The sequence below is a fragment of the Ornithodoros turicata genome, chromosome 5, assembly GCF_037126465.1.
Source record: "Ornithodoros turicata isolate Travis chromosome 5, ASM3712646v1, whole genome shotgun sequence".
NCBI classification, from domain to species: domain Eukaryota; kingdom Metazoa; phylum Arthropoda; class Arachnida; order Ixodida; family Argasidae; genus Ornithodoros; species Ornithodoros turicata.
Window position 1 is genome coordinate 70,409,265 of NC_088205.1, and position 16,072 is coordinate 70,425,336.

A 16,072-nucleotide genomic window follows, 5' to 3' on the forward strand; every position below is an offset into this window, starting at 1 on the left:
CCAGTAGCTTTCCCTAAACATAACACACTTCCAGAAATCTACATTTTTTTTCTCATATTGCAACTCTTGTCCGCAATTACTCTTCTTTTAGCATGCAGAAGCCAATCAGGCCACATTAGTTGTCAAGGTTGTCAGCCCCACATATTTTGGGGGGCAGAACTGCCTCAACAGGTGATTCGTGACAACTTTTTGCTCCATAGTGCCAAACGGAGAAGTTATTTTTCAGCTGAATCGGCACAGATACTACTGTTGCCATCTTGGAGCTGCACCAGCACTGAACCAACTAAAAAAACTTTTCTGTACCAGTTCAAATAACAGCTCACACTAAAGATAAAAAATTCTGTATGCTCTGGAAAATTCCATGATACTAAAAACCTCCTGCTGTACTCAAACAATAATACTTTCAAATCGATATGCAGTACACTAATAGCTTACCTGCACCCTTACCTGCTGTTACCAACAACCTGGCTACAGGGACCTGCTGCACCACCTGTAGCGTACAGCACCCCTTGCCTGCCAGCAGAGCCACAGTGTATGGATCAATTCTGCCCACGTGGGTTTGGACAAAAGGCGTGAAGCAAAGGATTAACGTGTGCCAAAATCTCAGCTGTATGTCGCATACGCTTCTTGCAGAAAACAATGTGCCTAAGCAACTTGCACCCTGCTGGCTACCAAGTGGAAAGTTTTCTCTGCCTTGGGTTCAGCAGATCGGCAGCGTAGCCCAAATTCATACCTCTGGTAGTACATTTGCGATATGGAAAAAGAGAGCAAAATTCCCACAGAACCCATATAGAGGTATTTTTCTGTTCTGCCTGTGTTATTGCAACAGGTGGAACCACTTCCAACGGACCCACTAAAGCTGCTGGTGAGACTCATATAATATAGGAAAGAACTGCACCATGTTTTGCATCTTTTTCCTTTATTTGTGAAAATTAGGAGTAAACCAAGCAAAACTATGTCTCCTGAGTCTTGCTCTGCATTTCTCATATATTTATGTATAATATAGAGTATAAGGACACTACGAGGAACAACCCTATTAGCTTTCAGGCCACTTTTACAGGACTTCGTATCCTACAAGGACAGTACTGGCAAGCTGCACATGATACAAGTTAGGAGAAGGTTTTGATTGCATTTGTCTCTCACGGTACATTCATAGACCCTACACCTGTGCACTGCGCAAGCCTTGCACGTGACATGATATTGCCATCGTTTGCATGTACTTTCCCTCATCCTCATGGCCAGCAAGACCATGTTTCAGCATAGAAAATTAAACTTTGCAAAAGCCATAAACTGGACAGCAGGAATTTTGCATACTTTGATTGTCCAATCAAAGCCTACCTGGTACGGAATGCTCCAAGTTTTCCCTCACAGTTTGACCTGTGTGTCAGATTGCAAAGCTGAAGTCACAATGTAACATGTGTCATTCGAAACGCTGACCTCACACAGCTGCTACACCCTCATTGGGCAGGAGACTTACCGTGTCGCGAGGCTCCGGCCAAACACATTCATTGGTGGGAGTGGATGCCATAATTTTGTAAGACTGTGTATGCCTCTCGTCCAATGAGGGTGGAGCCGCTCCAATGTACATGTATTTTGAAAGATGCACCTTTAACAAAAAAAAAAATATATGTTGGTCTTGTTAAGTAGACATTAGTCTACTAGTAGACAGTTACTCAGTAGACAGAAATGTCTACGACTCAATCCACCAAAAACTGTGTGCCGGAAACGTAACCGCACTCCCGCTGCTCAACTCTAGAATACTCATTGTAATCAATCATACAGAAATCAAAAATGAGATCGTAATCGTACCAAACGCCCAACTTTGGGAAGCTGTTCGTAATCTCTTCCTTCATTACTAATCGAAGTTGTTTGTAATGCCCATTGTAACATAATTGGAAAGAGTCCTTAAGCTTGATAAAATGAGTAGCATGAACCAAGAAAAAAGCATTATACAAAACCAAGAGTCAAAATTTCAGCTGCAATTTTGCGATTTCAGATCTACAAGACCTCACATTGACTAGACTGAAGAACATACAGCAAAATGAGAAATTGAGGAACGGCACCATTATGCCACACCTTTGATAGCAAAACATAATGAGTAAGAGATGAGAATGTACAAAACAGTCGTAAGTGCCAGAAAAACACATAACTGAATGTCAGCATTTGGCAGTCTTACCCAACGGCCGAGGCGCAAATCAAAAGAATGTTGCAAAGCAAAATGCGCAACTTCTTTAGAACAATTTCCTAGCCGTATAATCATAAATAGTTTTTACCAATGGCAGTAATTTGTCAGCTACGGAAACAGGCAAAACAAAGAAGCGCACGTAACACCACAGGGCTTCCAACACTCATGACGAAAAAGCAGAGTAGGGACGCACACGAACGAGGTGTCAAACACAGCTGTGAAGTTTATTTTACAGACAAATTTAAGAAGAACGAAAGAGTTCAAGTGAAACGGAAGGCCACCAGCTTCCCCAAAGCTGGACCGAAAATGACAGATAATTTGCCAACACGGTTAATACCTAGGGCCTGACTTTTTCGGGTTTTATTTTTGGCCAAATTCGGGGGGGGTAAATATCGGGTGAAATTTCTCATTCGAAAATTCGGGTGTATTCGGGTTAAATCCCGTTACGGCATATTCTGTCGTCAGGAATTCGGGTGTATTCGGGTGATTTTTTTTTTGTTTCATTTGATTTTTTTAATTTTTTTGTTTGTTTTTTTTAATTTTTGTTAAATTTGTCTTAACATGGAACTAATGTTTAGCAATGTTATCAAACTTTATTTTAATGCACGCTTATGAGTGTGCCACGCGACCCGGATGTTTTCGGGTAGATTCGGGTTAAACCCGAATTTTACAGATTTCGTTCGGGGGGTAAATATCGGGGGGATACGGGTTTAACCCGAAAAAGTCAGGCCCTATTAATACCGTGTCGGCAAACAGTGTCAGCTGGCAGCTTCCCATTTCTTGACCACACGAAATTTGTCGCCTCTAAAATAAGCTTCTCAGCTGTGCTCGTGACCTCGTCCCTGCGCGTTCTTCTTGTCCTCTCTAGTCTCAGGCTTCTTCGTCATGGACCACGAGCTTGCTTGCTTGCTTTCTAACCGTTCCTTCAGAGTCATTTCCGACAGCTCAACAGCCAGCTGTGGAACGCCACCTTCACGTACCGCACACATACACACAAGCTCTTCATTCTTATTCGCTTACTGACAAGGACAAAGCAGCGTGCCTGTTTTACACATCGCTTGTACGCAGCATACACTGTCACTCTGCGCACCATCCACATCGTTACTGCGGCATCTACCAGTCTCCCTTATTGCGGACAAGCAAGTGCATTCACTTAAGCTTTTGTTTATCTTGGATGACTACACCTAAGGATAACACGGCAGACTACTTTCCCAGTGTCAGGATCTTCACTTTGCACCATGTACGTAATATGTACGCATCTGTCTCGAAATGGCTACAGGAAGTTTGTTGGTGTTTGACTGGGTGTAGTCAGATAAGGTATACGGTTAAGCAAGGGCAGAAGTAGTACTTCAAATAAAGTTCTCCCTGCGCACTTGTCATCCCCTCTTGCTCTATGTTACGCATGCATGAACTTGGGATGTGTTTGTTGTCTGCAGTGAAATCGTGATAACGCGATACGATAACATACATATACTTTGGCATCTGTCATTTGCCATGCTAGAAACGACGTTGATACCTGAACGGTTGGAACAACGTTGATATCTGAACTGTTGGAACAACGTTGATCTCCGAACAGTTGGAACAACGTTGGTATCTGAATTCCTTCGCGGATTTTTTCACGTTTCTTTAGAAATTCGAAATGGCGAGTTTTCGATGTGTGTCATTAGGATGCACCACTACATTCGACTGACCTCCAAAAAGGTGCCTATTCTCTGGCGACGCCAATTATGATGCCCCTAACGCTTAGCCTCCCCACACCCAGCCAAAACACCACTGCCATCATTCCCTAACAAAAGCACTGAAACAAGGCACAGCAACTCTCCACTAGGGTAACAACCTTCTGTCCCAGGAGTGCCATCGTCTCCCTCACAATCACAGCGGCGTCTCTTTCTTCACTGGAATCCCGCTGCCGCTTTTGATAACGTCCTTGTAATTGGCCAGATTCTTTAGTTGATTCGAACTGTTCTCCCTGTTCTTACTACCCTTGCAGTTTGGATTGGTCACGATGCCGTTCCGCTTCGCTCGACCCGGCAGCTCGGGCAACGGGCCGCGTCGCCCCTGAACGCCACAAGGTGGCAGGTGGTTTGCGGGCTTCCACTCGCTCGCTGGTGAGGAGTGAGCGCCCGGACTTCCCGGAGAACGGGGCTCGCTGTGCAGCGGCGAAAGCACTCTACTCGTTCTGTGTCTGGGCCTCGTACATTGCTGAATCTGCTGCGTAAAACTTAGTCCCTCGGAAGAGTCCACCTGCTGAGGAGGTACGTTTGGCTGCGACTTCGTCGTCGAACTTGTTCGATTGCTGGACGACTTTGAATCGGACCGATTCGACACGATGGACCTCCGTTTGTCCCCCTCGGGCGATTCTGGGCACAACACTGCGTTGCAGGGCGCGGTGGATGCGGAAGCCAGTGACGCCGTGCTCGCCGAACCCCTACCCATGGCCGCGTGTTCTTCTAACAGTTTGACGACGTGACCGTGTCCCGCCTTCGCGGCCACACGAGCCGGAGTACGCCCGCACTGATCGACGTGCGTCGAGTCGGCACCGTACTCGAGCAGAGTCCGAACCACAGCTTCGTGTCCTTCTTGCGCGGCGATGCCGAGCGCTGTAGCACCTTCGACGCAGATGTGGTCCACTTTGGCTCCGCGTTCGAGTAACAGACGGACAACGTTGGCGTGTCCTTGCCACGACGCGGATTGCAAGGCCGTCCTTTGATCGTGGTCCTGAGCGTCGATGCGAGCTCCACGGCTGAGCAAGAGGTCGACAACGTTGCAGTGCCCTTGCCAGGCGGCAACGTGCAGCGGGGTTCGGCCTTCTGGGTCCGTCGCATCGGGGTCTGCGCCGCGAGCAAGGATGAACTCTGCCATCTCGGTCCGGCCGTCGAGCGCGAGGAGGTAGAGGGTGGATCTTCCGTCTGCGTCCTGGTAGTTGACATCCGCGTTGTAACTCACAAGGGTATGCACCTGAAGAGGATGTGGTAAGAGCAATTGCTTAGAAACCAGAAATGAGCGCTCGTGCTCACGAATATCCATGCTAAGGACATGGGTGACATCTTACCCTGACGCCACCCAACAGACTGATAGCAATTCACCGATAAAACATAGACGGCCCAGGAATGCTCACAGAACGTTATGATTTTGGAACGTCTGCGATGTATTTGGGATCATATCATGGATGTCCCCTGGACATGAGGACAACAATGCGATATTTGCCTATTCTGGACATCAATGAGATCCCGGGTGGATCTAGAGTGGGGGGGAGTACTGATGTCCTGACCAAGTCCTCGATTTGTCTTCACATAGTGTTTAATTGACCCTAGATCGCGTATGTAGCATGCTGTCCATGGCTGGACCCCCTCCTCAGAAAAATCCTAGATCCACCCCTGCCTGGGATATTAGTGGTTTGCTGGACCAGTATTACAGTAACCGATTATCAGTAATCAAAGAAGTAAACTCATGCATGATAGCAATGTTGTCCTTCCTGTGCTGTACCTGGACCTTGTCACTATACCAAAGGTGCAGTGGGCAGATTCGCGGAGACTGACAATGGGGCCCAGGAATGACAATGGGGGTGAGGCAGACCAGGTAATCGTGTAGGGGCAATGGCGTAGCCAGAAAAAATATTTCAGGAGGAGTTCTACGGGGACTTTACATGGGGAAGGAGGATTTCACCTTGCTTCGCTCTTCCAAATACACAAACCAAAGGTACGATTTCGGGGGGTGTTGACACGACCAATGCCTCACAAGGCTGGTGCATTTCCACTTCAAACACTTCGATACGCTTCTTAAACGAACAGCTCGACATGGTGAGGTAAACACGACGCAAAAGACAAAGGGCCGGAGGAGCAGACAGGGCGAGCGTCAGACAGCACAAGGGTCGAGCTCGACTTTTCGTGCGCATTTCGGCTCGAGCTTTCTTCGTTTTTCGGCCCACGCTATCTCCTGAAAACTGGGGGCACTACAGAACCTAGTCAGATATTCCGGACTCTTTTGTCAGTGGTCGCGCCGACGCAGCGCATACTGAGGAACGCTGCGCGCACGGGCGCGTCGACTAAGCTCATACGTGCGCGCGCGACTCCTGCACTTCAATCGCGTTCCAACAGTTTATTTCTGAATACGGGCAATCAAAGTACATGAAAGTTTTATTTATTCATAATACTTTTGGCACTGGGTATGCCGTAGAAGGAGAACAGTTTTCTAAGTTACGGCAAGTGTGCAAGAAGGTATGTAGTAAATGTATTAGGTGCGGGAGATGACTGCATCTGCAATCGTGACTGCCACGCCGTTGACGTTCTCCGCCTCAGCATCAACGTCGTATTCGGCGTTGACAGTGTCAGAAAAAGCGTCAGCAAAACGAGAAATCTGAAAGTTTTTACCGATATCGCATTAGATTGCGCGTGGTGCTGTGCTATACCAAAACGGAAATATAACTACAACGTGGGAGTTTTTTCATGATACATAGTAAAAAAGAGTGACAACGCAGACGTCGACGGCGGTACTGCGGATTTGTCCGCTTTCGTTGAAGGCCTCCGCAATGACACTCCTCCCCGATGTAACTTTCAATACGTAAACTATAATATTGACACCAGCACTGAATTTTGTTCCATCAACCGCAGCGACCCTTGCAGCCGTCAACTCACTCCTGAATGCGTCCAGCGACAACGTCACACCTACAGAAATTCGTCGCAACGCGTCGTCACGTGCCTGTGCAGCGAAGCCGGCACGCATAGACAGTTTTGTAAGCCACTTTGGAATAAAGGCTCTGGGAAAAACAGCCGATGTTTGTCGGTTCTATGGCTCCTAGAAGCTCGAAAAATCTGTCGGCATTTTGTTCCGAACCATTCCAGCCGATGTTCTGAGAACAATCAGGCATCTCCTTATCGATGCTTGAGCCACGACCACGTGAGTCCGCCATACGTTCCGCCATGCGCTGAAGGAATTCCAGCTATCGTAAAGCTACCTAAAGACACCCGCTGGAATGCTCCGCATGTAAACTGTCTGCAGTGGCGCGGCCGCGTCATTTTCCGATTTTCGTGGGGCCGCGTTCCGTGGTCGCCAACATTTTTTTTTGAAGGGTTTCTCGGCACAAATATCTAACGGTTTCATCGTACACTGACGTCAGTTCCCCTGGTATCACAGTCATGTCCGTATGGCATTATACGGGCTGCTCCCAAAACGGCGCAGCTGAACGTCCACGAAAATCCGACATTCTACCAAATACTTGGGAAACCAAACATGCAATGAACAAGGAGTGCCGAAATGCATGTGCCAAAACTGCAATCACACCGACACACCGCTTCATTCATCATATCTCTGCACTTGATATTCAACGTTTCCGCCATATACGACGGTCGGCATAGCCGCGCGTAACTCACCTGGGTGCACACTGGGGCTACGGTGGCGGCCGCCACCCTCGCGATACGTGCTGCTAAAGTCACAGTGAATTGATCAAGTTTGTAAATATCTTACGCTGCATGTCCACAAAGTTTCATGTCAACCCAGCGTGCTTGCGAGAGCAACATGCACTGCCATACGTTTCACCGCAAGACCATAAGGAAAACAATACTAGCAACTACTACTAGCAAACAAAATATTGAAGCAAAGCTCCTCACCGTGTCTTTGTGCCCCTCAAGAGCCGCTACCCTAAAGGCCGTTCGCCCGTCATGTGCCTTGTGATCTATAAGCGACGGCGGGTGCCCGCTGTACTTCAGAATGGACAGCACAGCATCAACATGTCCCTCCTGGGACGCAAGAATAAGCGGCGTCCTGCCCTCGTTGTCCAGCTCGCTCGCCTTGGCTCCAGCATCCATGAGCAACGTACACACTTCCGCGTGGCCTTCTAAAGCAGCGTAGTGAAGAGGGGTCCAACCTGCGTTGTCCCTGTGCAGTTCGTCCAGTCCCCGGTCGAGTAGATGCTGTACCACCTCAATGCTGCCCTGTGCTGCGGCGATGGATAGCACCGTACGGCCTTCACCGTCAATGCTGTCCACGTAAGCTCCCCAAAAGAGAAGTAAGCTCACAACAGCGCCATGTCCCATGGAGGCGGCAGCGAAAAGTGGGGTGCGAGAACTGTTGTCTGTGTGATCCACGTCTGCTTCCCCTGTGGACAGCAAGCAAAAGGGTGGCTGTGAGATGCTCCGAGCGAATCAGGAGCACCAGGTACATACTTCAATACTTGTCCATTGTCAAAGAACGCACAATGCGTCGCAATACGCACCTTCGAGCAATAATTCGCATACATCTTTGTGTCCCTCAAATGCTGCAACCAGGAGCGGAGTCATGCCTTCGTTATCTTTATGGTCAACATCAGCATTACGCTCAAGCAGCAAAGCCACAACAGCGGCATGGCCTTCGGACGCAGGGACGCACAGTGCGGCAACTGAAAGCGCTGTGCGCCCGTCAGCGTCCGCATGGTTCACTTGGGCTCCTTGTTCCAGAAGGTGCTCCACGATCTCCGCGTGGCCCATGTACGCGGCCGCAATGAGCGCCGTCCGCCCTTCGCGGTCGGCACGGTTCACGTCTGCGCCGTGAGCCAACAGTCGAGACACGATCTCTTCGTGACCTCCCCACGACGCTGCCCGCAGTGCAGTTCGTTGCTCAGAGTCCGCTAGGTCAACCTGGGCGCCGTGGTCCAGAAGGACGTCCACTACCTGGTGAAAAAAAAAAAAAAAACGAAAAATACGGGTGTTTGTCCTCAGCGGAAGTTCCTACGACAACGAAAATAATTCTGGGACAAGGACGATTGGGGACAAGGAGACAGCGAAGAACAGGACGAAACGGAATCACAGGACTGACTCATCCTGTCCTTCCCTGACTTCTCGTCCCGGAATTCCTCAAACTCAATGTCGCAGTTACACCAGCTAGCTTACGTGCAGTTACAATGCTCAAAAGTTATTTGTTGTGTTGTGACACTGAGGTTAGCCCGTTGTCTTCAGCCAGTTTACGGATCCATCGAAGATGAATTTTTGAAGAAGCACAGAGGGACAAAAGACAACCACCAAACATCGCACTTTATTAAAACCGTAATTTATCTACCGTCTTTCGTACATAAAGGTCAATCAAAAAGTTTCATAAACGTTAAAAGTTAAATGAGTGCATATTTTCTTATGCCTGCGCTAGCTATAAAGCTATGGGGAACAAGGGTGCACGGCCAAAAACGGGCACTGATATGTAAGAAAAAACTTTGGACCTCATAGTGATCAATCGGACGTGGAATAGACACGCCGATATAACAATGTGTGGACTTTGCCGGCCGTAGATATTATACCTATATTATACCTGCAGATGTCCAGCCCACGCAGACGACCTGAGTGGTGTCCAGCCATCGTTATCTGCGTGGTCAGGGTTGGCCTTTGCTGCTAGCAGTGTTACGACCACTTCGGCATGACCCTGTCGAGCCGCTGCAATAAGTAACGCAACATGTTGACATGTTGTCCCACGTAACTCGCTACATTTTTTATTTTGTTGCATTCTAGAACAAAAAGGGCTAGTATAGATTTGACGCTGTCACCGTGCGGCGCTCTTGAGAAGCCGCTCGATCGAAATTATAATCCACTAGTTAATTAAATATAACCATTCCGAAATGATTTGCGGATGTCCACGACTTTGCGCTTCAGGTTTGATTTTAACTAGCGCTATTTCCAATTAAACAGCTAAATTGAATTTAGAGTCCCGCTTCATGTCGGCTGCCTCAAGTCAATCCCCCAGACGATTTTTAAAAGAATTCCTTAAGACCACCTGTACAGCGATATGATTTATGCTTTGAAAATGAAATAACTTTAGTACAATATGCGCTTCACAGCGACGGTTTGCAGATCAGCAGCGTTTGTCATCTAGCTGGGGTGGTTTTGCGGTTCTGTTTTAGCAGCTAGTCAAATATACGGCGGACATAACCGGTCACAGATACTGTTCCGTGCGCACAAGACACTCAACTGATGCAACCCTCACTGTTCAGCTCCATGAAGAAACGAGCGAGACCATATGCCTTCCCGACTAATAATCAGAAGGCAATCGATCAGCCGACGCAGCAGATTTTCTCTCGTTTCGTCCGCTCGTAAACGCGCCCCTGCATCAGGTAAAGAAAGCTTTTCCCGTCGAAAACGCTCGACAGCACTCGCCTACAAGAACAGCGACGTGATAAACAATGATAAGAAGAGTCATAAGAACAGCGATGTGATAAACAATGATAAGCAGAGCCATAAGAAGATTACGTGATGATGAAGGGAGATTATGAAGCTTGCAGATAGCGGAAAATACATAGCTTTTTCCCTAACCTCCAGCGTACCGTGATCGAGGTTACCTCTCGTCCGACTTTGGAACGCCACGCCATTCTGAGAGCACCAGCATTAATAAACTACCTGAACCTCGCCTAAGGTCTTTTTTTTTTTTATGCAGCAAAGAAACAAGGCACTTTGCTGAAATAGAAGCTACACCCGACCTACAAGGCATGAAAGTTGCAGGCAATTGCAGGCACATTGGATCAACACTTCCACGTGACTCACCCAAGTTCAGCGGCGTCTGTCCGTTCTTATCCGTCACTTCCAACTGGGCCCTTTTCTCTAACAACCTCCTCACGAGCTCCAAATCTCCTTCGTACGCCGACGAATGCAACAGAGTCCTTCCGTTCCCGTCTACGTCGTCCACCGTCCCTCCGGACGCCAGGAGCGCTTCCAGAGGGTCTTCGGGGACCTCTTCCACTTTCTCTACCCTTCCTAAGGACCCTTCCTTATCCCCAATTATTTTATCCCCATCGCCATCCCCTTGCCCCTCTTCACTATCCCCTGGTAGCACAGCACCCGCTTCAACTAGCAGCCTAAGAACTCCAGGATCCCGAGGAACTGCCGTTGACCCCACGGTAGGACAAAAAGCCCGTTCCAACGGCGCTTGAGAGGATATGATCCATAACGGAAAATGAAAGCTCTGTAACGATCCCTCCGTCGGCACTCTTTGTAAATGATGCGCAAAGTCTTGCATCTCGACCGGAGTAAGATCTGGTCCTTTTACTGTGTACAACATGGCTAACATGGCGTGTCCCTCGCTGGCATGGCAGAGATACTTCTGCGTGCAGTGTTTAACATCGAGTAACCACTCTGCGAAGCTATGATGAAACAAAAGTAGATAGCCGTCTCTCTCCACGAGCACCTTGGAGAGGAGCAACAGGCGACGCGAGAAGTCCTCCGATGTCAATGTCTGGTCGCGTGTCCAGAGGCACAGAAAGAGGTCTTGTGACGTCAGAGGTCTTCTAGAGGCTAAGAGGGCGTTCAGGATGGGTTGAAGACGCGGGAATTGCCGCCTCGCAAACAGTCTTTGGCATATCCACAGGTAGAGACCGTTCAGTGTTCCCGGGATGTCCCGGATTTCGCGCAGGGTAACAGACCGTTCCGCTACCCCGTCCAAGAGTCGCTCTAGGTAGAGAAAACACCCGTTGCTCTTTATGTGCAGTTGGTTGAGGGCTTCGGCAGTGTCGCGGCTCAGCTGTTGTCGCAAAGATTCTTCGCGGTCCAACCGGCAGAGGATGTACTGCTGGACGTCACGTACTACGGAGGCTTTGCGAAGGTCGTCTAGGCTTATCTGTGGAGAGAGGAGTCATGCCGTTACAGACATTGCCAAACGTGCAAAATAGGTACTGTATGACGGTTCTTGGAACTGGCCACAGTACGCTTGTAAATGGATTTACACATATAGGCATCACATGGCGATATTTCTCGGCCCTATACGACACCACCGAACCCCAATGTGGAGTGTGATAAAAACAGTACTCCACCTGCTGCGAGACACAGAACTTATGAATAGCCTCTGCTTTAGTATATCGCATTAGTGACGTATTAATCACCAGTGCATTTTATGGTATTTCTTTTTTTTTCTTTTATCTCCCTGATTTTCCTTTTCTTTCTTTTTTTTTCAGTGGAATAGAAAGACAACCCTGCGTTCGATTTGTGGACAACCATGGGGTGACAATAAGTCCGGACAGGAGTTGAGTTGGGGACAGTACAACAGCGAGTCGTACTACACCTCGTGACCTTACGTCGTGAGACAAGCTCGAACCACTGAACGACTGAACGGTGTCTCATTCAAGACACAGTAGTACAGTACAGGTCTCTACCGGTCCAGGGCTCTACCAATTGAGCTAAGCTAACACGCCTTCTCAGCGACTTCCAGAACATCAGTGCTCTCATGTTCCAACGCCGTGTTCGACTGTTTCGCCATCTGACGGAAAGGAGCTGAAACACAGGTATAGCCGATTAGGCAGTGGCGGTTTTCTAATTTTCTCGATTTATCCGCAGAGAAACGGACCAAATGGCAGTATCGACATAAAATTTTGGGGCATAATACGTCCTCTAACATCTGCTTTAGCTTCCCGACACTGTTCTTATTTGTTTTATCTTCGTTACAAACCCCGAAGTTTATCTTGGCGAACCCTGTATATTTCCACCTAATTCCTTTCCTACACATTTGACACCGTTATCTGCAACACATTTTGGCGAAACCTTTCTGCGAACAAACCCTACGTCAAAGAGTACCACCGCCATCACAGAACGCGGCTGCCAGCAGTCACGCACGCCTAGCCAAGTCATAACAGCCGAAACATCTATCACCGGAGACGGAGAAGTCGCGCCGGCGACAGGGCAATGATTTCTGGCCTTCGGCGTCCCAAGAGAACTGGCGAGCCTGCTGTCACACGACAAGAAGATCAACTCGGCAACCGATGAATCGTAGCGATGGCGGATGGTTGAAAAAACAATTTACGCGCGGGAAGCGCGACCTCAGTCGGGGAACCGATTGTGTGTAACTTTGCGCGAGACTGCTCGCCATGACTTAATAAAATGCACTTGACTTCAATCGGACGTCAAGTAGACAAGTGTGTATTTTACGGAGAATTCACGACATAGAGTGCAGATAACGGTTGTTCGTTGTAACAATAACGAGTTTACTTTTTACGAGAGGCTATTTTTACTCATGCATCTTTATTGATGGCTATTATGGTGGGATGGGGATGGAGGGTAGGCCTGGTCGGCTAAGACCCCAATTTTTTACCCTCTTTCTCTCAAGTCAAGATTGTAAGTCAATGTCATAAAGATTGCCCGTTTGAAGCGCTACGCTACGCTACCAACGGATTCGTGAACTGCCATAAACCTCTACAGAGGTTTTTTTTTTTCACATTTTTTTTTTTTTTATAAAATGGACTATTATACCTGCATCAGTTTCGTTTTCGCAGGTGGGTCATACGGCCAGGCACGGACATCCTGTCAGAAAGCGTATGTAACTAATGGAGGACTAATTAGCTAAAATTCAGACATTAACTTAGTAATTAGATATTTTCGGGAAAATGCGAGATAGCAGGACAGACGATTTCAGGAAATCCTACGTCCCAGTGCTCGTTGTGCGCGCATTGCATCCTGGGCGCTTACTGTCACGAGGGAAGGGAGAATGGTCCTTTACGTTTCCTTTTCGGTGCCCTTGACACGTCGTGGACAATGGGCAGAGAGAGGAGAAATTGAAACAGTCTGAAGACGTTCTCCTTCTTTCTTTTTCAATAACACGAGTTCCCACAGTTCAAGCCGACGCTAAGCACGCTGGGATTTTCTGAAGTCGTGGAGCCACCCACTTCTTTTTTTTTAAATATCCTGAAGCGACCACGCATACTTTGAAATATAAATCGCTAAATTTTGCTTTGCAAATGAGCCAAAACCGAAACACCGCACTTCTCGGGCGCAAAAGACACGACGGGAGCTCGCGTCGGAGGGTCTTGTCCTTTTGTTTTGTCCTTTTGTTTTGTTTTTGTTTTGGGTCACACAAAAGAGAAAAGAGGAAGCAAAGGGAAAAGAGGCTCCACCAATGGATCTTCCTAAAGTTCTATTTTTTATTATTATTATTTTTTTCGATCACTGGTGACATAACCAGCACGATGTACATTGTACACAAAGCGAAACCAGAACGACGCATTCCTCGTGCGCAGAAACGACATCGCTTCGGCTTATCCGGGGCGGAAAGCGGTCAATGTCCTACCTCTAAAACGTAATTCGCAAAAAAGAGCTTCTTTTTCATTGCCACGTAACCTCCGCTATAAGACTCGACTCCCTAAAACGAGGCTGGCTAAACAGTTGAGGAGAATACTTGGACTGACATGATGTGGCAACCATTCCGAAAAGCGAACTCCATCCAATCTGCTCATCCATTTTCGACGAAAAGACCGTTCACCCTGGCACTAATCTTCGTAAGTGCGTACAGCATGCTCAAACAGTGTATAGGAAGATACATAAATACATGCCCTACCCGAAGAACTATATTTATCGCGCCTCCGCCCCCACCAAGTACACGATAACTGAGACTTGCGAAGGAAGAAAGAGGACGAAAAAATATGTTTAACTGTCGAGACAGAGAAAAAAAAAACTACACCACAAACCGACAGAACGGTAAAACTTAGCGAAGCATTTGTCATTCCCTGCTCGTGAAACAAATATACCGATTCCGGACAAATCAGACAATCACTAACGGCTACGGAGCTTCGAATAGGATGCTGTTCGAATGTCTGGGTGTATACGTCGTTGCAGGACACGTGGTTTCACAGCTGCGCAAAGAACCCTTTCAGCGAAAGGAAGACAGAAAGAAATCGAATGGCATCATGAGCCATTCGTGCATCAGTTACAAGTAGGGTGTGACTGTTGGTCCTAAATTGGTCCTAATCTGATTCGGAAGGTAATAATTGGAAAGGAATCTGGTTTAACCGGATTTCTCCCTGAATCCCAATCACATATCGCGCTGTCTCGCGTGCAACGTTTAGTAGCAACTTGTAGGCATATCTGATGTAAATATTATGATTGGAGTGCAACAATAAACTATGCGAAACACGTTAGATGTTAGAACATGTGTTACTTGTCACCATCCACCGTGAGGTACGAATGTACGCTTCAAATGCGGGCCGACTGCTGGACAGGAAGAAAAACAATAACCCGATAACACCTGAATGTATCAATAGCACCCAATTTCACCGCGAATTACAGGGTGAAATATGCCACCCGATTTTCCCCTCCAGAATCCGGGAAAGGCCCGAACCCGAAAAAGTCAGGCCCTAGTTATAACCACGGCTTCTTTTGGGTACCGAAAACCACCGATAACTGTACGCCGGCAACATTTTCACGCCTTCACCGAAATGAGAAACCGGCGATTGTCGCCACAAGAACAGTCACCGATGCTCTTATGAGGAATGGTTCTAGCATATGCACTGGAAATGTCCAGTGTCCTGCACACCTAAAATGGGCATATAGGCCTCTAGCCTGTAATCCTCAGCCTCAACTTACAGTCGAAATCCTTCGGAAATATCCAATCCGAGGGACGTTCTTGGGATAAGGCCAGCGCATCCTCTCAGGAAGTCCGGCTCAGGAACGTATATCTACCAGTTAAAGTGCGAGATGTGCAAAATCGAAAGTGTAAAACCAATTCGATCTTGTGTTGCTTTTTTGTATATGCAGTTTCTCAAAAACGTATTTTTTCCCGCCGAATTTCGGCAAACATAGTCGCGGAGAACGGAAATTCTTAGTTGTGACACTTTACTTTCAGCGACGAGGCTGCTTGGGCAGACGTAGATATACTGACCTTCCTGAAACCCGTGAACATGCGAGTGACCATCTTGCTCTGCTTGCGTGCGGAACACACCAGCATCAGCCACTGCGGGAACAACTGATGATGCGCAGCCAGCAGTTCCGCGATGGTGCGGCTACAGCCATTTACCGAAGGACTTGGCTGCTGAGAGCTCCCATTCAGCGGTGCCACCTGGAAACGCGGTCATCAACATCGAATAGTGTACTCAAAGCAAACTGTACAGTCTCCGTTGGGCGCGGGGCTTGAGACTGGCTCCCGGTGCGCATGCGCTTCATCATGACATCAACTCAGCAG

The 16,072-nt window shown here is 47.9% G+C and overlaps 1 protein-coding gene across 1 annotated transcript in view; it reads right to left on the minus strand.

The window, feature by feature from the left end:
- Positions 1–902: 902 nt before the first annotated feature.
- Positions 903–16,072, minus strand: part of LOC135394681 (ankyrin repeat domain-containing protein 50-like) — a 39,338-nt gene continuing 24,168 nt past the window's right edge. Inside the window, exons 4-9 of the mRNA XM_064625541.1 lie at positions 15,773–15,949; positions 10,681–11,749; positions 9,458–9,579; positions 8,397–8,829; positions 7,792–8,279; positions 903–5,143 (exon numbers count right to left, since the gene is read on the minus strand). Of these exons, the coding sequence (XP_064481611.1) occupies positions 4,058–5,143; positions 7,792–8,279; positions 8,397–8,829; positions 9,458–9,579; positions 10,681–11,749; positions 15,773–15,949 (3,375 nt within the window). The 3' untranslated portion in view covers positions 903–4,057. The remainder of the gene's footprint in view (positions 5,144–7,791; positions 8,280–8,396; positions 8,830–9,457; positions 9,580–10,680; positions 11,750–15,772; positions 15,950–16,072) is intronic.